Here is a 22,274-nt window from a genome sequence, read left to right as displayed (position 1 = left end):
GTGGCTGAGCAGAGCTCCCCCTGTGGGAGCGCACAGACCACCAGGAGACAGCTCCTGCATTGAGCATCTGCCCCCTGGTGGTCAGTGTGTGTCATAGTGACCAGTCATTCCCAGTCGTTCTGCTGTTAGGATCAATTTGCATATTACCCTTTTATTATATGGGATAAAGGCCTGGTGCACGGGTGGGGGCCGGCTGGTTTGCCCTGAAGGATGTCCTGGATCAGGGTGGGGGTCCCGCTAGGGTGCCTGGCCAGCCTGGGTGAGGGGCTGATGGCTGTTTTCAGGTTGGCCAAGCCCCCCCCAGCGACAGAAGCTCCCAGCCTCTCCTTTTTTTCTTTTTTAATTCTGGAATTTATTCACCTTCTATAATTGAAACTTTGTTGCTTTGAGTGGAGCTCAGAGCTGGCCAGGGTGAGCGGGAGGGAAGCCTCCTGCTTGCTCCAGCTCCATGGCCACAGTCGGCTGAAAGCAGGTATCTGGGGTTTATTTACCTTCTATAATTGAAACTTTGTTGCTTTGAGTGGAGCTCAGAGCCGCGGTGGCAGCTAGGCTTCCTCCATCATTGGGGCAAGCAAGCCTCCTGCTTGCTCCAGCTCCGTGGCTGCTGACCGCCATCTTGGTTGGGTTAATTTGCATATAGTCGCTCTGATTGGCTGGTGGGCGTGGCTTAAGGCGTAGTGAAGGTATGGTCAATTTGCATGTTTGTCTTTTATTAGTGTAGATCTTTTAGATCCATTACCAGTATTCTTTTATCTGGACCGCAGTGGATTAACTTGCCAACTTTAAGCTAAAACTGAAATGCTCTAAGTATTTTTAACCAAAACCCAAGTAGAATTCTCATCTGGTATTGTTTTTGAAACTGGATCTCCAATTTTTTTCTTCTCATAACCTTTCTAAAAGTGACTGAAGTATCTTATCTTCATTTTTCCCAATTAAATTTCCTTTGAATTGCTAAGAGTTCTCCATGTAGGCACAGCACCTCCTTCAGGTGAGGGTCCAGGAGTAGAAGGGAGATTTCTGATGTAAAAGGAAAGGGACAAGGGATCCTTATTTAGGCCACAGGTGTGAAATGCTCTGAAAAAGGAAGGGAATGGTGTCTGGACTGACCTGACTTGTGCAGGGCAAGTGAACCTGGTCTCAGCCTCCTTTCCAGGTGACTGTTGAGTGGAGTTCTTTTTAGCCGTCACTTATAGGAATCTTACACTGAATTCACTTACACTGAGATGGAGGAGGAGGTCGCAGTCCTGAGAGCTTTAGGATAAACAGCGCCTGGGCTTCCTGCCAGAGAGGGAAGGAAATTCAGGAAATGGAGAATTGGACAAGAGAGCAGGGAATATAAATCTTGTTCTTCATTTTTGTTGCCATTCTTCCTGGCAGGTAACATCTTTTTTAAAAAATCTTAAAAAAGACTGCACCTGCTTCTAGAACAGGAGTCCAGTGAGGAAACTGTGAGCCTGCTGTGCTGGCCAGCGGTCAGGCTGGAGAGGGACCGTGGGTGAAAGGGCTCAGGTCTTTCATCCATGTCATTTATACCAGCAGAGAAAAGGGAACCAGAGAGGAGGAGGGAAAAGGGATGAGAGGAATGAGTCTCTTCTCTTTTACCTACTTGAATCAAATTCCTTAACCTGTACCGTGCTCACAAACAAACCAGCCAACCCTGCCTCTTCCTCTGCCCCAGAGTCCCAGCTCATCATTCAAACCATGGACGTCTGTGCTTCTGTAAAGCTCTGCTTCCACCTCGACATGGGGGAGTAGACGGTAGAATTCCAAATTGAAACCATAAAAACACATTTATTTTTCTCATCAAGTGGTCAAGTTTCTATTTCGGATGTAACATGAATAAACTGTTTCGATGAGAAAGAAATATCCCAATTCTAAGCTAGTAAATTACAAATGAATTTTTTGCCTTGTAACCCATTCATAAATTAGGTATTACCTGTATTTTCAAATGATTGTTGCTCTGTTTAAGTATAGGGAGAAATGGTGATAGGATTTTATAATGTAGGGTGTTCTTTTTTTTTAAGATTTATTCATTTTTGCCAGCACCGGTTTGGCTCAGTGGATAGAGTGTCAGCCTGCAGACTGAAAGGTCCCATGTTCGATTCTGGTCAAGGGCATGTACCTGGGTTGCGGACACATCCACAGTAGGACATGTGCAGGAGGCAGCTGATCGATGTTTCTCTCTCATCGATGTTTCTAACTCTCTATCCCTCTCCCTTCCTCTCTGTAAAAAATCAATAAAATATATTTTTTTAAAAAGATTTATTGATTTTTAGAGAGAAAGGACTTGAGAAGGGGAGAGAGAGAAACCTCAATGTGAATGCAAAACATCTATCGGCTGCCTCCCACACGCTCCCCCCCCACCCTTGCACCAGGGATTGAGCCCAAAAGCCTGGGCATGGCCCTGACAAGGAATTGAACCGGTAATCTTTCGGTGCACAAGACAATGCCCAACCAACTGAGCCACACCAGCCAGGTTTTTAAAAAATGTTTTAAGAATTCTGTCTTGCATTGTAGTCATTTTCAAGCCTGGAGACAGTGTCTTAATGGCTAAACAGAGCCATTTTCCTTCAACAGAAAGACTTGCCAGACCTCTTGAAAATACGTATGCTTGGTAATAGCTGTGTAAAAATCTGTAGCTATAGGTCTTTAAAAAGTGAAGCTTAGACCAAAATAATTTTAATCCGTATGGATTTAAATATTTTATGGGCACACATCTAGGTATATTAACCCTACAAAGTGAAACAAAAGTAGGGGTTGGTTTTGTTTTGAGGGAGGAGTAATGAGACTAATTTGTTGTCTGTCTTTTATGTATAAGACTGTGGACATAGTTAAGGTCATATGACTCTCAGAAAATTTAAAGTTTGCCAATTTGGAAATTAAAGTTTGTTTTCTGTCTTTCATCATTCAGTTAATTGCCCTTAAGCGGAAGATATTTCCCAGAAGGAGAATACAGAAAGAAGCAAGTCCCAGTCGAATCAGGGTATAGAAGATCTTCATTCGAAAGTCATCTACCTCGGCATTCACTGAGCATTTTAAAGCTTGGCAAAACAGAGATGTCTTCATGATGTGAAGCTTAGCCAGCCAGGCCTGCAGAAGGAAAAACATCCAGGACAATACTTGTGGTGTGAGTATAGCCTACTGACCAGGGATTGTGAACATCTGTGTGTTGAGCAGTTCCGAACTGGTTTTACTTTTAAAACCATTTGCTCATGGACCTGTCATTCATTTAATGTAAAGGCTCACTGACAAGAGACAGCTGCCAAGTTCCCACGGCAACCACTGTCAACTAACTTCAACATGAGAAGCCGAGGCCAGCTTGGGATTGCTGGGAGATTGGGAGAGACCCCAGTTTTTGCATTCCAAAGCCTTTGGTGTGGTTCTACAGTTTTGGTCTGTGTTTCTTTTTTCATTTATCATTTTAAAAATCAAGTTAGCTACTAAGTTAGCTAGTAATTCTTGCTTCTGAAAATAATGAATTGGGATATCTAAACATGTTTTTAATCAGTGTTATTTAAATAATGCAGCAATATCACCTCCTATTGGCAATATCTAAATTATTAATTTTATTCATGTTTAAGACTATGAAGTGGTCTTAAATGACTTACAACTACTGACAAGCTCAAGGACTGACCTCTGGAATACTTTGTCCTTGTTTCCTCTGTCCCCTAAGAATACTGTGATTTCATGTGGAAGTCTAATTGTAAAGGGCTAGACTTAAGTAGCAGAGCTACTTTTCAGATGTAATTATGTTTTGGAAATGTACATATTTGAACAGAAGTGACTCATTTTAGAAATGAGTACTGCTGATGGTACTGGCCTTACAGTGTTGTCTTTTTTAATAGCCATCAGTATATTCCAGTTGATTTTATATAATGCAGGGATGAGCAAACCTTTTCTGTAAAAAGCCACATAGTAAATATTTCAGGCCCTATCTGTCTCTGTTGCAGTTTCTTCTTTGTTGTTTTGTTTAGTTAGTTTAAAACCTTTTTTAAACTGCAAAAATGTCAAAACCATGTTTAGCTTGCAGCTGTATAAAACCAGACCACTGGCTGGATTTGGCCCAAAGACCATTGTTTGCTGACCATTGGGATAGAGAATTGGTATTTTTATGTATGGGTAAGCCCTGATATTCAGCCATATTTTATTTATATCATTATGCAGTGGATTTCTGGAGACCAGATTCCATGAGTCTTTTTGAACTCTGGCAGGTATTTTAGATCAGGATCTCAACAGTATTCTTTCAAAATAACACACATATTTTGTAAAAAGAACTTGTGATGTAAATATTTTGTTTGTGCTGTAAGTTATGTATTTCAAAAACTGAAGTCTCATAACAATTTATATTTTGTCTGATGCTTTGATTTTTAAATCTTTAAGGAGTGAGTGTATTGTATCAAGATTCGGTAGTCACTTGAATGCTTAGACAGTGTATCAGGGTATGTGAAAATAAGTGAAAAGTAATGTAAGGCCACAGTAGTATTATAACATACTGGAGAATGTCATTTTGTAGCGGGGAAATAAATTCTAAATGGGATTTATCATATGGTAAAAATTTAGGGGCTATCTGGAGATCATTTTAATGTTTTTTAATTGATTTTAGAAAGAGAGGAAGGGAGAGGGAGAGATAGAAATATTGATGAGAGCCCTGACCGGTTTGGCTCAGTGGATAGAGCGTCGGCCTGTGATCTGAAAGGTCCCAGGTTCGATTCCGGTCAAGGGCATGTACTTTAGTTGCGGGCACATCCCCAGTTGGGGAGTGTGCAGAAGGCAGCTGATTGATGTTTCTCGCTCTGATTGATGTTTCTAACTCTCTATCCCTCTCCCTTCCTCTCTGTAAAAAATCAATAAAATATATTTAAAAAAAAAAAAGAAATATTGATGACAGAGAAACACCAACATTGATTGGCTGCCTCCTGCATGCTCCCTGTTGGGTACTGAGCCTGCAACCTGGGCATGTGCCCTGACTGGGAATTGAACCTGTGACTTCTTGGTGTGTAGGTCAATGCTCAACTACTGCGCCACACCAGCCGTGCTGGAGATCATTTTAAAAATGAAAAATTTATTCTAGAAAGATAGAGAAATGATCCTTTGGGTGTGGTGGAAATGTCTGTGGTTTGGTAAATATATTCACATCTAATTAAAAGTTTAATAGATAATGGGATTGGTCATAGAATATTCATAGAATTATTCATCTAATGATTATGTAGAATCCCTAAGGACAGAGGAACTTTGAAAGTTGATGAGTAATCAAGTGGTTTCAAAATTCTTAAAGCCTCAGAATGATTTTAGTTCAAATGACATTCTGTTGAAGGCCAGTACGTAATACAGAAGAAGGGAGGCTGCTCGTGTTGCTTGATCCCAAGGTGGTGCCTCCAAACTCCCAGGCCTCAGGGGCAGAGTTTCAAAATTGCCTGGACCGGGCCCTGCATCTTATCATGAGGCTACTAGGGTCATGAAGATCATGTGACTTGCCCAAGGTCTGACAACCAGTTAGAGGCAAAGGTGGGTTGGTGCCCAGGTTGTCTGTCTCTTTTTTTCCATCCCCTCCAGGCCATGTTGAGTCCCCATGACATAATGTCACAAGCAGGTAAAACACGCACTGTCTGCAGTCGGACTTCTAGGGTTTGAGTCCTGGACCCTGGGCATTGTTTGCTATGATTCAGTTTTCTCTTTTAAAACATGGGAGGCAACGCTGGTGTCTAAAGGAAATGGCATATGTAATATACCCAGCACAGTGCCTGGTAAATGCCAGTGATGATGATGGAAGATGTGAAAATTTGTGTGAAGGATTGTTATCCAGGGCAGAGGTGAGGTTTTTAGTGTAGTCAGGATAAAATGATTACATTGCCCTTAGCTAAGTGAGACATTTTTTTATTAAAATATTTTTAAATAAATGTCTGGCAAATCAAGGATCTAAAAGGAAAGTCTAATCAAAATTCAGATCAAAACATTTAAGAGTGAAACAGCATCAACCCCACAAAAATTCCTCTGGAGTATAAAAAAGAGAAGGAAAACACACTTATTCCTTGAGGTCAATACAACCTCACACCAAAACCTGGCTCAGTTACCACAAGAAAGGAATACCATAGGCCATCTACCCTATGAATCTCAAACGAAGCACTAGCAAGCCAAATTCAGTTATTCCCCAAAGGAGCAATTCTTTATGATTAAGGTGAGTCCATTCCAGGAATGCAAGGTTGGCCCAGCACTTGGAAAGTCAGTGCAATTCACATGACCAGGAAAAGAGAAATTTCATGATCATCTCAACGGACCTTTCTTTAAAAAAAAAATTATTATAAAACTTTTTTAAAATATATTTTTATCGATTTCAGAAAGGAAAGAAGAGGGAGAGAGAGAGAGAAACATCAATGATGAGAATCATTGATCGGTTGCCTCCTGCACACCCCACACTGAAGATGGATCCTGCAACCCAGGATATGTGCCCTGACCAGGAATTGAATTGAACCGTGACCTCCTGGTACACAGGTCGACGCTCAACCACTGAGCGACACTGGTCAGGCAAAACTTAAATGTAATCTAGCACAGTGACTTCCCATCTGTTCAACAGTTACTAAGATTTTGCCATATTTGTTTGCTCTATCTAGTCTTTTTATTTATTTGTTGATCCTTTTTAAAAATATATATTTTATTGATATTTTACAGAGAGGAAGGGAGAGGGATAGAGAGTTAGAAACATCGATGAGAGAGAAACACGATCAGCTGCCTCCTGCACACTCCCTACTGGGGATGTGCCCACAACCAAGTACATGCCCTTGACTGGAATCGAACCTGGGACCCTTGAGTCCGCTCTATCCACTGAGCCAAACTGGTTAGGGCTGTTGATACATTTTAAAGTGAATATCAGACTTCCTGGAAACGGGAGTACAGGGCCTCAATTGCTGGGAGATGAAAGGGCTTTTGTCCAACAAATTTCGCCTTCCCATGTGCATTGCTCATAGCTACATCTTACTGAGCACATTCTATGTGCTAAATGCTTCATGTTCATAATCTCATTTCATCTCATCACATCCCCATTTTACCATGGAGGCCTAGCTAGTTTAAGTGCCTTGCCCGAGGTCTAATTATTAAGTGGCAGCTCCAGCCTTTAACCTAAATCATTCCAAAATTCACACTCAGCCACTAAGATTCACTTGGATTTGCAAGGGACAAATCTAAGGTAGCCTGCTTAAGGAAAAAAAAAAAAAAAAACAAGGACGGGTGAAGGAGACAGATACCCTGCCAGGACTGTCACTCAATATGGCCTATCCTTGCCTCTCCGTGCGTGCGTCAGCTTTTCTCCCCAAAGGGGGGTTGTAGCAGCTCCTGGCTCACATCCCCCAAGAAGCAGGAAGCGTCCTCCCTGGTGCACAGGAGTTACTCTGATTGGCTTAGTCTGGTTCTGTGGCCAGGGGGATGGAGACTTTTACCAGAAGAAGGGGGACAGGATGCTGGGCTGACCGAAAACACTATAGCTTCACAGAATAAAGAGTCGGTGCATGTGGAAGACTAAATTTCTGGATTACTCAAGTTGAAGGTAAGCTGCCATACTTGAAAGCAATTAGAAAAATCAAATCTGGTGATTAGAATACAGTGAACCTTATAAATTTTTCATTGTTGAAAGGATTCAAAGAAATGTTTGTAAAGCATCAGTACATTACCTGCCACATAATAAATACTCTATAAGTGGTTCACAATTGGTTCCAAGTTATCTTTCTGATCTTATACTTTTCCTCCTCTGCCAGTCTCACCCACGGCCACACACTGTGCCAGCCACATTGCATTTTCTCAAACATACTACTTTTATGCCTCTATATCCTTTCAGATGCTGTTATTATTGTTTGACCTGTCCTTTCCTTTCTATCTGTTAAACTTCTCATATCTCAAGGTCCATCACCAGTAGTTCATCTACTGAGAAGTTTTCTAAGAGACAGACTATATCACCTGGAGTTCTTTAAGACAGTGAATAAGGAAATAAGGGATGGAATGTTTAGGCTTTCAAAGGACCTTAGCAAGATTCTACACCACTGGTTACTAAAGAAGATGAAAAAAACTTTTTATCAGAAATCCAGGTAGAGTAAATGGGCGATGATCTATATGGAGGATTAGTAACGATTTGGTCTTCTAAGAATTAGCACTGAGACTTGAACGAGGCAGTCTGACAGTGATCAAAGTCAATAAAACACTGAAGCCCTCATTTTCCACATCTTTTTTTTATCCTCACCTGAGGATATATTTATTGATTTTAGAGAGAAAAGAAGGGAGGAGGGAGAAAAACATTGTTAAACCTGAAACCTAAGTATGTGCCCTAGCCGGGGATTGAACCCCCAACCTTATTGATGTATGGGGACAATACTCACCCAACTGAGCCACCTGGCTGAGGCTTTGCTTGCCACATCTTAGATAAAAGAGATAAAATATATAATTAGAAACAAAATTTGCAGAACAAAAGTCAAAATATATTTTTTTAATTGTTTGGGGGAAAATACATGCATGCACAGAAAAAAAAGAATAAAGGGTAATACAACAAATTTATAATTACGTATTATCTCTTGGTAATGAGATTATGATGGGAATTTCATTTTCTTCATAAAATTTATCTTCTAAAACTGATTCACAATGAATACTGACTACTTTTATAACTAGAATAACAATGTAAGAGTAAATATTAGGTGAAATTTTAATAACCCATATTAAATTTTTAGTGGAAAGTAGAATGTTTTTTGTTAGCCAACCTCAGGAAAGCTAAACTTTGACTCCATTTTAATAGACTCCATGTGATGAAATAGTCGTTCTAATTCTTGTGTTTTTATTTAGTTAGAGGAGGAATAAAATTTGAAACTTGAACATAGATGATTTCTCTGTTGGAACTAGAAAAGTGAAAAAAGATGACATAACCCAATCTTGATTATTCCTGAGGTAGATCATTCATACCTTTTGTTTCTTATTTTCTTTCTGTTTTTCACATTTTTAAGTTTCCTAACATTTGAGAAAATAAGGCGATGGTGTTAGTAAGTCACCAGATGGAGATGTTGAGCTGTCCTTGTTAATGTAAAATGAAGGTAGTGGTTCCAAACTTTAGGAGGTATGAGAATAACCTGGAGAATTTATTTAAGTGCCGGTTCCCAGTCCCCACTTTCAGAGTTAATTAGGTAGGGCTTGAATGGGGCCTAGGAATCTGAATTTTAACATGACTTCCCCACTTTATTCTCTGCAAGTGATCTTGATACAAGCTGGTCTGTGAACCGTACTTTCAGAAACTCTGATATTTGAAGCTGTGTGCATATATTAAAACATTTAGAGAAAGGATACAAAATGAGAAATAAAAAGGAATAAAGCCAAGTCCTGGGGAACTGCAAGTCCTGCAAGAGGCCCCCGAAGGAGGAAGCAGAATGATAAGAGAATAATGAGAACGTGTAGCTAGAGAAGCCAAAGGAAGACAGAATGGAGGAAAAAAAGAGTGGTCAACAGTTTTGACTCTTGCCAAGAGTCCAATGTGATGAGGACTAGAGAATGTTCACTTGATTTAGCAATAGGGAGGTCACCAGTCACTTTAGAGCAAGCATGTCAAACTCAAAGGCTAACGTGGGCCAAATAAACAAGGTTTAAGTTTATGTGGGCCGCAAAAAAACAAAAGCTTCAATTTTCATAGAAACGTAGGTTTATTTCGATAGAGACATGCTGCATACAAAGGGCTGAAATAAATGAGTAATCGTTAATAGAACATTTTAATAAAATTAATATTTTTTCTTGAACATTAACTTACCAGACACTGAATAATTGCACAAATAAGGGTAACGCAAATAAACCTATTTTTCTTGTTCTCCGAAAGCGAAATATTTCCTGTTGCACACACCAAATAAGTCAGTACAAGAGTAATGACATGGCAATCAGTTGCTAAAATATTCACTGCTAGTATTAATGGAAAAAATGGTGTGCCTACGTGTAAGGCACATAAGGGAAATGAATGCAACATGATTATAGCAATCAGTCATTAGCGAACATTGTAGTTCATTATTAATAATTATGTATAACAGGGTATTGTAAAAATTAAGTTATGAAATTTTTATTAAAATGTTTCTTACATACCGTTATATTGACTGGGCTGCAAAAATATTCGTTGTGGGCCACATGTGGCCTGTGGGTGTCGAGTCTGACATGCTTGCTTTAGAGGGAGCACTGTTTTGAAGAAGTGGGAAGGGCCAAAGTTGGTTTAGAGTGGTTTAAAGAGTACATGGGAGCAGAGGAAATTGAGGCAACTAGCTTAGATAATTCTTTCTAGAAACTTTGACTGCTAAGAGAAAGACATAGGGGAACAGTAGCTTTTGGAAATAAGACTCGGGCACTGTTTTAAGTTGTGAGAGATTTGAGTATTTATAAATGTAATGGAGGCAGAAAAAGAGAGAAAAATAGTGGATAATGTAAGATTCTTGAAAGATAAGAAGCCATAGAACTCAGAACAAAGGAGGAAGGACATCTCTCCTAGTCTAAAGGAGGAAAGACTAGACGAACATGCAGGTAGGTTCTAGGTTTGATGGCAGAAGATTTGGCAGTTTTAGTCTGAACTACTTCCTCAGAAAAAATAGGAAGAGGGTCAAATATTAAGCATAAAGGGAGGCAGGTTTGAAATTTGAGTAGAGTAACAAAGGTTTAAAATGGTAACTGGGGAGAGTGAATTGGTTAGAAGGAAATGGAGAATCCAGGATGGTGTTGAAGGCCCGGTTGAGGCTATAATTCATAAACTTAAAGTGCTACATGTTTGCTTCATTTGGGTAATTTTCTCCAGCGTCACTAGGGAGGGCACAGAGAAAGACAGTTGAATGTTTGCAGAAATAACATTTTGCCAAATGCAATGAAAGTGCAGGTTTCTATTTACAAGAAACTGACTGCAAGGGTGGAATTTGAATCTAAGACAGGGTTGGGGACTCACTGAGAAGGACAAGTAAAAAGGTCATGGATTGGAAGTTGATGAGACTGGCAAATGGTTCGAGTGGGGACAGATGAGACTAAGTGATCGGGAAAGGTGGGAGGTCCTGGTTTGAGGACAGGATGCCTAAAAGAGGCATTTTGAAAGTTGACCAGCTTCAGATGTGGCCATAGAAGTTGGGGGACTTTGAATGGAGTGTAGAGGCAGGTTGTTTCAGATGAGGACATCAAGGAACTGAGGGCAGGAGTTGGGGTGAGAAGATTGTGTCAGATGCCAAAGTGTTCAGTGAATAGACAGGAGGCCAAGAGGTAGATATCAAGACTGCTTGGGACATCTACCTCGAAGATTAATTTTCCAAATTATACTTTATTCTTTCTAACTGTGATGGCAAAAGTATCACCTAGTTATGTATAATCTTGTACTTTTCAAACTTTCTAAGGAGGCTCCTTTGTGTTGGTGAGCGGAATTATAGGGGGGATGCAACAGAAGCATGAGAAAGTTATGTTGTTTACAGAAGGAAGTGAGAGAGTGACCCAAAAGGGAAGATCCAGCGCAGTAGGAAGAAGACAAAAATAGAGAGGAGGTGTTAATGGGGAGGCCAGCAAGTAAGAGAGAGAGAGTGTGAGAGAACTGACAGCTGCTATTAAGCTCTCCTATGGGAACCTGGAGGGAAAGAGCCCCCTGGTTAAAGGGATGTTTGGAAATTGAGAACAAACAAAAGTTTGATGTGCAAAACGTTCTCTGACTGTATTTTTAATAAAATCAATATCATGTGCCAGTTACAGGCAAAATTAGATGGGCAACATATGAGAGACTGGCCTCAGGATTGTGAAAGCAGAGCTTTCCACAGGGTCCTACCACAGTCTCTGCAAGCACTTTTCCTTTTGATTAAATAGCCATTCATTTCTTAGATCTTTTTTGATGCTTCCTTAAAGACTCAGAATGCCTGTGACAGTTTATATATTCTAAGTAAGTCTCATATATGAAAGAACTTACATTTTCCATTAAAAAGAATCCACATTTGTTCATAACATTAATTCTTATTTTTATTCATGTTTTTGTTATTAAATGTGTCTGGCACTGGTAGGCAATCATATGTTTGATATTCAGGAAATAGTATACCAGTGACTCAACAGAAAAATTATTAGAATAAAAGTGTTTAGCAAGTTGTTGGGTATAAGAATGAGATCAATATTACAAATCAATTGGATTTTTATATACCAGCAACAATTAGAATAAAATAGCAATAAAATGTTATTTTTAAATAGATTTAATAAAGGTACAAGACTCAGTTCTCTCCAAATTGACTTATAGATTCAAGGCAATTCCAATCAAAATCCAGTATATCTTTTTCATGGAATTTGGAAAACTGAATCTAAATTTACTTGATGCCCTGGCTGGCACGGCTCAGTTGGTTGGACATCGTCCAGTGCACTGAAGGGTTGCCAGTTCAATTCCCAGTCAGGGTACATGCCTGGGTTTTGGGCTCAATCCTGATGGGGGATGTGCAGGAGGCAGCAGATCAATAAAAAAAAACTCCTAAGTAAATAAATAAATACATTTTATTTGAAAAGCAAAAGGTCAAGAGTGCACAGGATACTCCTGAATAAAAAAAAAACCAAAAACAAGGTGTGAGACTTGCCCTGTTAGTTACCAAAGTGTTAATAAAGCTGAAATAATTAAAACTGGTTTTATCATAGGGGTAGGCAAACTGGCCAGTGGAAAAGGCTACAGAAGCAGACTCAAAAACATACAAAAACTTGAGGTATGACATATATCATAGGGAAAGCATGCACTATTCAATAAATTGGTTTCCATATAAGAAAAAAAAATTGAATCCTTCCTCTTACCATGCACAAAAATCAATTCTAGATGAACAGACTTAAAAATGAAAAAACTTTAAAACCTTTTTATTTTTATGAGTTCAGAATAAAGATACATATCTTTTTAAAGATACAGAGGTCATGAAGGTTAATATCCAGCCTATATAAAGACCTATAAATCAATGAGACACATGGTACTCAATTGAATAATGAGCAAAAGCCAAAATAGATATTTTAGTGAAAAGGAAATGCAAATATCTAATAAGCATAACAAGATTGTAAACCTATGAGTGATTAAGAGAAATATAAAAGAAGGCCCCAAAGATATTCAAGTGGCAAAATTAAGGAATCTCTGACTATACCAGATGATGAGGATATTGAACAATGGGCACTCCCTGTGTTGGTGGGAGTATAAATTGGAAACCAGTTTGGCATTATTGAATATCATCTAACCTATGACCTAGCAACTTCACACCTAGACACTAAAACCTTTAGCATTGTGCTGGCTGGTGTGGTACAGTGGTTAGAGCATCGGGCCTGCACACTGAAGGCTCTCGGGTTCGATTCCCGGTCAAGAGCACGTGCCTGGTGCTGGGTGACAGCGCGAAGCAGCCCTCCTGGTTGCACACGGAGAACCTCAAGAGCCCGAAGACAGTTCACCTCGAGGTGTGGCCGGTGGAAGATCTTCGGCCCCGGCGGAGAGCACATTCCGCACGCAGACCCTGATTCGCATGCATCAGCGGGACCCTGAAGGCGAGGCTGAGATCTTGATATCCGGTCGGCCTTCTTACCAGAAGGACATCCAAGGTGATCATGAACTTGGCTCACCATCACCGCCAACTCCGGGCACAAGGCTCGTGGAAGAACGCTGCCCAGCAGGCCGAGCCCCGGAATTCTCCGCTGCAGTCCGGGTGGCTGCGGCCCAGGCCTCCCCCGGCAAAGTCCGGGTGGCTGCGGCCCAGAGCTCCCCCAAGGCTACCCAGCGCCCGGGTCCCAGGTTATGACGGCATTTCGGGCCCGGAGCGCGCGCCAGGCAGGGTTCCAGTGAAAGCCCCATCGGGAGCCCTGTTCTCGGTCCTGCTTCTGCCGCAGACGCTGGGGAAAGGGTGGTGCGGGTTGTTCTTGGTTTCCCCTCCCCACCCCCATGTTAAATGTTTGCAAACACACATCTAAAAAGTTGCAACAAAAGAATCAAATTTCCTTAATAAAGAATTGAATTCAAAAAAAAAAAAAAGCGTGTGCCTGGGTTACAGGTTCGATCCCCAACCACAGTCAGGACGCACGCAGGAGGCAGCCAGTCCGTGTGTCCCTCTCACTCCGATGCTGCTCTCTCTATCCCGCTCCCTCCTTGCCATGTTCTCTCGGGTGAGGATTCACCGAAAAAGAAAAGCAAACAGCAAACAACCTCAGCACACATGCCTGAGATTAGAACATTCACAGTAGCCTTGCGTATGCGGTTGGGACTCTTGAAAGAACCCACCTGCCCATGGACACGCACAGCAGGGCCTGCCTTTGGGACGGAGCCGCCGCGGAACGTTACGCAGCAGTGGCTCTGAAAGAACCACGGCTGCGCGTAATCATACGGCACAATTCCCTGTGCTGCCTTAACGAAACGCAACACGGTTGTTTAAGGACACTTATCTGTGGTAACAAAACTTGGGAAACGGGAGGGAGGGAGGGAGGGGCAAATATTTACACCAAATCCAGGATAATGGAAACTACCTCTGAGTGAAAAATGGGAGGCTGTGTCGGCAAGGATTTCCTGGGGGAGATTTCCTTGGGTTCTGGTAAAATTTTACTTCACAAATTAGGTAGTGTGTTCATCATCTTTCATAACATATATGCGTCTGCAACTTTCAAATATTATAAAATTTTAACATTTAAATTAAAAGCAACAGGCCTCAGGCATATATTTGCCACAGGCCCCAGCGCGCAAGGTGCTCTGGGTCAGCAGCAGTCTCGTGATCCCGCACGCAGGGGGGCGGAGCCCAGCGGCCCATGGCACGCATGCGTGCACTGCGACCAGCCAATCAGCGATGCTCCTGGGCGAGGTGCTGCGAGGCCGGCTTTTTCTCCGCGCACCAGTTCCCAGCTGCCTCCGAGGAGCGAGGAGCGTCGAGCGTCGAGGTAGCGAAGTGGGCGCCTCCCGTGAGGCGCCGAGCAGAGGAAGCTGGAGGGCCCGGGACACCCGTCGGAGGCCGGTGCTGTGGTCCTCAGCCATCGGGTTATTTTTTCAGGTGAGGAGGGTCTTGCTCTGTGAGGTAAGTCATTCTCAGTGGCTCCACCTGCGGCCTTTGACAGGTAAAGGCTAGCAGGGCCTTGAACTGGCCCGAGGGCAGCCGGACCGAGGGGACGGACGGGGCTGAGGGGGCGACTGGGGTTGTGAGGATCGAGGGGGTGACCAGAGCTGAGGGGGCAACTGGGGTTGTGAGGATCGAGGAGGCGACTGGGGCTGAGGGACCAAGGGGGAGGCTGAGGCGGGGACCCAGCGGAGAGGAGAGGGACCGACAGGGCGGCCGGGGCTGAGGGGGCGGCCGGGCTGAGGGGGCGGCCGGGCTGAGGGGCACCGGGCGGAGTGGAGAGGGCGCCAGGCCGCGGGTGGGGCGGGCAGAAAGGGGCTGAGCTGGGTCTGACGGGCTCGCTCATGGTCATCCTGTCAACCACGTTTTCACTTTGGGGCTGAAATGCAAAAGCTGGGTTTGCCCACGTTTAGCCAGACTCTGGCAGAGGCCGGACTAGAAGCCTGACCCCCGCTCTTCCCGAGGGAACTCTCCATAGCAGCACCCTGGGAGCAGGGTTGATGCTCTCATTTTTGTTTGTTAATTCTCATTAGAGGATACTTTTCCATTGAATTTTATTTTTATTTATTTATTTATTCTTTTAGAGAGTGGAAGGAAGGGGAGAGACAGAGAAACATGATGTGAGGGGGACACATGGATTGGTTGCCTCCCCTGGGGCAGAGATCAGTGACTCTCATTGTTATAACTTTCCGTCCATCAAAATAAAGGAGACTCCTAAATGTTACGCAACTAAGATAATCTTTATTTGATAATTCTAAGTTTGAAATTTACCAGTTTATTTAAATGTTATCTTTGGATTCAGAAGGTTTGAGATGTTTATTTTTTAAAAGTAAAAAAGCATCAAAGTATGGTGCCCCCTGGAAGCAAACAAACCAAGAAATCAGGGACGACATCAGGGAAGGATAGGAAGACATCCATGGAGGATCGGGCTGTCGTTGCCTATGACTTTGAGAAAGAAGATAAACGAGATCTGAGTGGTTCAGAGGAGGATGCTACTGACGGTACAGTATATCATATTGTGCAGTCACCGTGTCCTACAGTTCATTTATTTTGAACCTACTGCATTTTAATTAAGACTTCCTCAAGCATTTAATGTACTTCATGTTTCTCATTTGGAGTTAGAGTAGCTTACATAGCAGATCTTGCCTTTGCAGTCATTATTCCCAAAATGTCGAATAAATAGTGCATGGCTTTGCTATGACATTAACACAGGAAAACTTGCAAAATTGTTCCTTTAAAATGGTCCTGGAGCCCTGGCCAGTGTGGCTCAGTGGGTCGGAGCATCCTCCCATAACCTTGAAGGTGGCAGGCTTCATTCCTGGTCACGGCACATACCCAGGTTATGGGTTCGATTCCCAGTCCAAGTGGGTACGGGAGGCAGTAGATCTATGTTTCTTTCTCACATTGATGTTTCTCCCCCCCACCCCCCTCTCTTTCTCTCCTTCTTTCTCCCTTCCTCTCTCTCAAATCAATAATCATATCCTCAGGTAAGAATGAAAAAAAAAAATGCCCTGGATCTTGATTTAATTCCACCTGACCTGCAGAGAAAGTATTGCATTTATATATCGACTTTAAAAACTCATGTTGGCAAAAAGCCTAAAAGATCTCAAAATTAAGATATTACTTCATTAAAAATTATCCAAACAGCATACTTAATGTCAAAAATATTTTGATTTTTTATTGTCAATGCAGCAAAGACTCCAGCAATTGATAAGCTTGGGAAGAAAAGGACTTCTGCAGTAACAGTTGAAGATATGGGGTAAAGTGCTCAACATAAGTTTTGCCTGTTACATAGTACTTTAAGAAAAGTAGATTTTGATTGTCAAATGAGTATTATATGTAAAATACTAAGGGTGTGATATTTCTTCCAAAACAAGCATATTTTATGGATCCTTAATTAAAAATATTTAAATGTAATTTCTTTACAGAGGTGAAGTACAGAATATACTGGAAAGATTTGGAGGTATGTTTTAGAAGATTCTTTGTATTAAAAAAATTGTTTTAAACCAAATAACTTGTATAATGATCAGTGTATGCAAGACTATCATTTATTTTTTTTAATATATTTTTATTAATTTCAGAGAGGAAGGGAGAGAAACATCAGTGATGAGAGAGAATCATTAATGGGCTGCCTCCTGCATGCCCCCTTCTGGGGATAGAGCCCACAACCTGGACATGTGCCCTGACTGGGGAATTGAACTGTGACCTCCTAGTTCAGAGGTTGACACTTAACCACTGAGCAACACCAGCCAGGCTAGATATTTTCTTAAGATTTTTGTATGTTTGGTATGGGTCTGTTTTAGTAAAGTATATGCTTAAAATGATCACCAACTATATTTTTAAAAAATAATTGCCTGTTTAGAACAGCTCAGTTGGTTGAGCATCCTCCCATGCACCCAGAGGTTGCTGGTTCGATTCCGGCTGAGGGCACATACTTGGATTACAGGTTTGAGCCCCAGTTGAGGAGCATGTGGAGGGCAACCAATTGTTTCTCTCTCACATCGGTGTTTCTCTCTCTCTAAGCATGTCTTCAGGTGAAGATTAACAAATAATAAAATAATTTTCTTATTCTTTGATTTAACTATTTTTATCCTTTTTGGATTTAAAAATAGTTTTGTGTGTTTCATAAAATGAGTTCTAATAACAATTAATCTAAATGTGTTGTTTCATTTGAGGTGAAGTGGGTGAGTATTTTATACATTTAGAAAAATGTAGCCTTTGTGTTTTTCTCATGAGGAAATTAAAGCCTGTCCTTGAGGTCCTTTTTTCCTTTTATTAACTCTTTTTAATCATCTATAAATTTTTAAAAAACCTGAACTTGGATATTAATAATGAAAAGTTTTCTCAGAAAAGAGCAAATAACCTTGTTTTTGGATATGCCTATTTTAAAATTTAATTTTAAATGTCTTTCTGAAACTATTGGACCACGTTTACTCATATTTATTTCAATACTAGAGGCCCGATGCACAAAATTTGTGCATGGGTAGGGTCCCTAGGTGAGGCTGGCGATCAGGGTCAATCTGTGGGGCAACCGGCGGGGTGATCTGGGGGCCCCGCTGGCACCCGCCTTGGCCAGCCTGGTGCTACCTGCTCGCCGGCCCTGCCCCCCACCGCCACCGCCGGTCGCCCCACAGAGGAAGGTGGCCAGCAGGGCAATAGGGGAGCGGTGCCACCCACTCACCAGCCAGCCCTGCCCCCGCCGGTCACCTCCCTCTGTGAGGCAATTGGGGCCCTCCACTGACCTGGAGCCTATGGGCTTGGGGAAGCTCCTGCATTGAGCGTCTGCCCCCTGGTGGTTAGTGCAAGTCATAGCAACTGGTTATTCCACCGGTCGTTCCACCGTTAGGTCAATTTGTATATCAGGCTTTTATTATATAGGATTTGGAAACAAAATATGTAATTTTTTTCAATATTACATTTTAATGAATATTTATTTTCCACATAGCTAACATTAGCAATGCTCTTAATACAAAGAAAAAAAGACTAGCACTGTATACCAAGATTTCTCTCAAAACCAGTAACCAGAAAATTGAACATATTTGGAAAACCCAACAAGAACAAAGGTATGGTTGTTGGTTCTTTCACAGCCACATTTTTATCACTTCATAGTATTCATTAGTGTAAATTATAAAAAACACTATTATATTTATTGGGGTCTTCAGTAAAAAATATATTTGGCTTGATTTTTCTCTAAGTCCTTTAGTACTATAACTTCATTCCTTCATAGACTTGAAATCTATTTCCTAGAAATCAATAAAGATTACCTTTATCTCCTTTTAAATGAAAATTGAGGTTTCTTTGTCTAAAGGTAATTTGTGTTTGTTATAGAAATATACTAACTGGATAAAAAGTAAATGTTATTAAACCATTAATCTAGTGAAAGTCAACTATTTAACAGTGTAGAAAAAGATCAATCTGATATTGTAAATTATTTGTATATTTAAGCTGAAGTAACTATTCTTTTATATAAATCGTACCAAAATGGGCACAAGTTAAGTGAAATATGTCTATTTGAAAATCTTATATGATAAATACTAATATAATAACTTCATTGAATCTATCATATCAGAACCCATATTCAGTAGAATAAATGAAAAATAAACTGCTTGGCAGTGAAATGGGGTTTTCTGGAAATTTTATATATACAAGAGCTAAAGCATGTGAAAGGACTTTTTTTATTAGGGTTAGGAAAATAAACACTTCTGGAATCATGATTTTACTTCTTGGTTTCATATCTGAAATTTTAAGATGCTTTTATTTCCTTCTTTTATTATAGTATAAAGTATGTAAAGTTACTTTTGTTTTGAATGTTTTTTTCCCATACTAGTATGAAATATGACAATATCATTATTATGTTTTATAGGCAGAAGCTTAGCCAAGAATATTCTCAGCAGTTTCTGACTTTGTTTCAGCAGTGGGAGACAGATATACAGAATTCTGAGAAACAAGAAGAAAAACTAGCTGTTAGTATCATGCTTAGAATTATAATTAATCTATTTAACCAAGTGTCAAGTGGAAATGGAGAGCCTACCCTTGTAGGAGACCCATAGAATTTGGCCAGGTTCCATGATCCATTGCTGGCATTATGCTTTGGTCCTGATGATTGGAAAACCAGAGAAGTATAGGCACATGCCAAAATCATAAAAACTGATGGTCTTTGCTTCCTATATTGGTTGTTGATTCTTTCAGTTCCAAGTGACACAAATTTGCCAAAGTACAAAAGGACTATTGGTTTATATATATAAAAAAAAAAGTCCAGGGGTAGGTTAGCTTCAGGCATAGGTGGATGGGGGTGGAGGATTGCACATGTAGTATAGTCTTGGCTCTATCTCCAATTCTTAGTAGGCTCTCTCAATGTGGTAAGCAAGATAGCTTCTTTCAATCCCAGACTTAACAAATTTAGTAATCCCAGTTGACTGAGTTTTTCTTAGTAACCCTGACAGAAGAGTCCTCTGGAGGAATATCACTGATACCTTTGGAAAATTTGCCCATTATTGAATCAGTTATGATCAAAACATGGTTTACTCTTTTTTTTTCCTTCCCTTTTTTTGTTAATTCTCACCCGAGGATATTTTTCCATTGATTTTTAGAGAAAGTGGAAGGGAGGGGAGAGACACAGAGAGAGAAACATAGATGTGAGAGACACACATTTATTGGTTGCCTCCTGCACGACTGACCATGGGGATCAAGCCTACAACCGAGGTACCGACCCTTGACTGGAATCCAACCCGGATTCTGAAGCCCATTATTATATAATAAAACTACATTATCTTTATTTCATCCTTTCATTGTTTGTAAAATTATCACACATCTCTTATCTAAGAGCTAAGGTACTATTCATATTAAATAATTTTAAGGGTTTGTTGATCATCTCAGTTTTGGAAATGTTAAGATGCATATGAAACATACCAAGAGGAGATGTTGAGTAAGTCATTGGTATGAGGCCAGTTCAGGAAAGAGGTATGAGTTGAACATACAAAGTTGGGAACTCTCACCATAAAGACAGCATTTAAGCCATTAGGTTGGATGAAATCACCAAGGGAGTGATTGTAAATGTAAAAGAGAAGTCTAAGAACTGGACCTGTAGATTTCAATGTTTAGAGTTCAAGAAGATGAGAATGACTGCCCTAACAGCTACAAAGAAAACCACTTTAAGGAAAGTGAAGAAAGCCTTTTAAGGAGAGGACTAACTTTCACATGCTGCTTATAGGCCAAATAAGGTAGATTTGGTGATGTGAAGGTCATTGGTGTTGATAAGGATGGTTCTGATCAGTCTTGAACAGAGTGGTTTTGGTGGAATAGTGAGTGCAAAAACCCAATTAGAATGAGTATAAGAATGGGGGTGGAGGGAATGGGTGGTAGCCTGAGTAGAGAGTGTTATTGTGGTTATATTGTTGTTTGTTTTGCATTGTTAATCCTCACCCAAGGACATTTTCCCATTGATGTTAAGAGAGTGGAAGGAAAGGAGACAGACAGACACATTGATTGGTTGCCATCCACAGGAGCCCCAACCAGAGCCAGGGATCCAACCTGCAACTAGGAATATGCCCTTAACCAGGAATTGAACCCTCAACCCTTTGGTGTGTGGGCCAACACTAACCATTTTGCTACATTGGCCAGGGCATGGGGTTTTAATATTGTTTTTTAAAGAATGATGAAAGAGTTGCATGTTTGTGTGCAAATAGAAATAATCTTCAGGGAAAAATAAAAACTAGTGGAGAGGGGAGACAGTTGATGAATTCCTGAGAATGGATGGGACATGTGAAAAAGCCTCAGTAAGGATAGTATATCCTTAAAAATAGGAGAGAAGGTAGAGTATATGAGCACACAGAGATGTAGATGGGTATGTAGATATGGTGATAGACTGAAAACTCTTTCTGGATTGCTTCTGTTTAGTAAAATAAGGTCATCAGAGGATGGAAAATATGTTGCCTTTTGAAGTCAAATCAGAAGGTATAAGATATTTTCTTGAGAGTGGGACAATGAACAGACTAAGAAAATATAATTGCCAAACACCACTAAGGGTCCAGTTTAGGCTAGTGATCATGATTTAAAGAGACCTGTTAGTGTAGTTGCTTTCTTGAACTATGACCATCTGCAGGATTGTAAGCAGGATAGCTAGAGTTGTATTTTCCAGAGTTGAGATTAGGCAAACAAGTGTGACAGAATAAGAAGGGAGAGCAAGATATAGATGGAAAGGAGTAATTATAATGATTGACCACAGAATTACACTGAGAAAGAGGAATGTGAGGTCATGGGAATAGAGGACAGTGAAAAGTAGGTAGGATAAATAGATTTTAGGTCTTTTTTAAAATATTTTTATTGATTTCAGAGAGGAAGGGAGAGGGGTAGAGAGATAGAAACATCAATGATGAGAGAGTCATTGATCGGCTGCCTCCTGCACACCCCCAACTGGGGATCGAGCCTACAACTCAGGCATGTGCCCTTGGCCAGAACCGAACCTGGGACTCTTCAGTCCGTAGGCTGACGCTCTATCCACTGAGCAAAACCAGCTAGGGCGATTTTAGGTCTTGATAGAGATTATTGAGCTTTAATACTACAAAGAGTGAGCTAGAACAGTAAAGAGAAGTGGATGAACAAAGGGATATATGGAGAAACAGTAGAATAATGGTTAGAGCCTAGAAACATAACTGTTTGGAATCACATTCTGGTTTGACCAAATGCTAACTGTGAACTATGGAAAAATTATTTTTCTTTTCTCCT

The 22,274-nt window shown here is 40.8% G+C and overlaps 2 protein-coding genes across 3 annotated transcripts in view; both read left to right on the top strand.

The window, feature by feature from the left end:
• GNPTAB (N-acetylglucosamine-1-phosphate transferase subunits alpha and beta) overlaps positions 1 to 4,369 on the top strand; it is a gene marked incomplete at its 5' end in the record, with an annotated part of 62,571 nt that extends 58,202 nt beyond the window's left edge. For both annotated transcript variants that reach the window (XM_081082720.1, XM_081082721.1), the window contains one exon: positions 2,912 to 4,369. In XM_081082720.1, the coding sequence (XP_080938846.1) occupies positions 2,912 to 2,989 (78 nt within the window). In that variant the 3' untranslated portion in view covers positions 2,990 to 4,369. The remainder of the gene's footprint in view (positions 1 to 2,911) is intronic.
• Positions 4,370 to 15,890: 11,521 nt separating this feature from the next.
• Positions 15,891 to 22,274, top strand: part of SYCP3 (synaptonemal complex protein 3) — a 9,350-nt gene continuing 2,966 nt past the window's right edge. Inside the window, exons 1-3 of the mRNA XM_081084038.1 lie at positions 15,891 to 16,051; positions 18,496 to 18,613; positions 19,414 to 19,513. Of these exons, the coding sequence (XP_080940164.1) occupies positions 15,898 to 16,051; positions 18,496 to 18,613; positions 19,414 to 19,513 (372 nt within the window). The 5' untranslated portion in view covers positions 15,891 to 15,897. The remainder of the gene's footprint in view (positions 16,052 to 18,495; positions 18,614 to 19,413; positions 19,514 to 22,274) is intronic.

This window comes from Myotis nattereri (genome assembly GCF_964212035.1).
Source record: "Myotis nattereri genome assembly, chromosome: 2".
NCBI lineage: Eukaryota > Metazoa > Chordata > Mammalia > Chiroptera > Vespertilionidae > Myotis > Myotis nattereri.
Note: the sequence above shows the minus strand (reverse complement) of the source record. Positions and strands in the feature narration are given on the sequence as shown.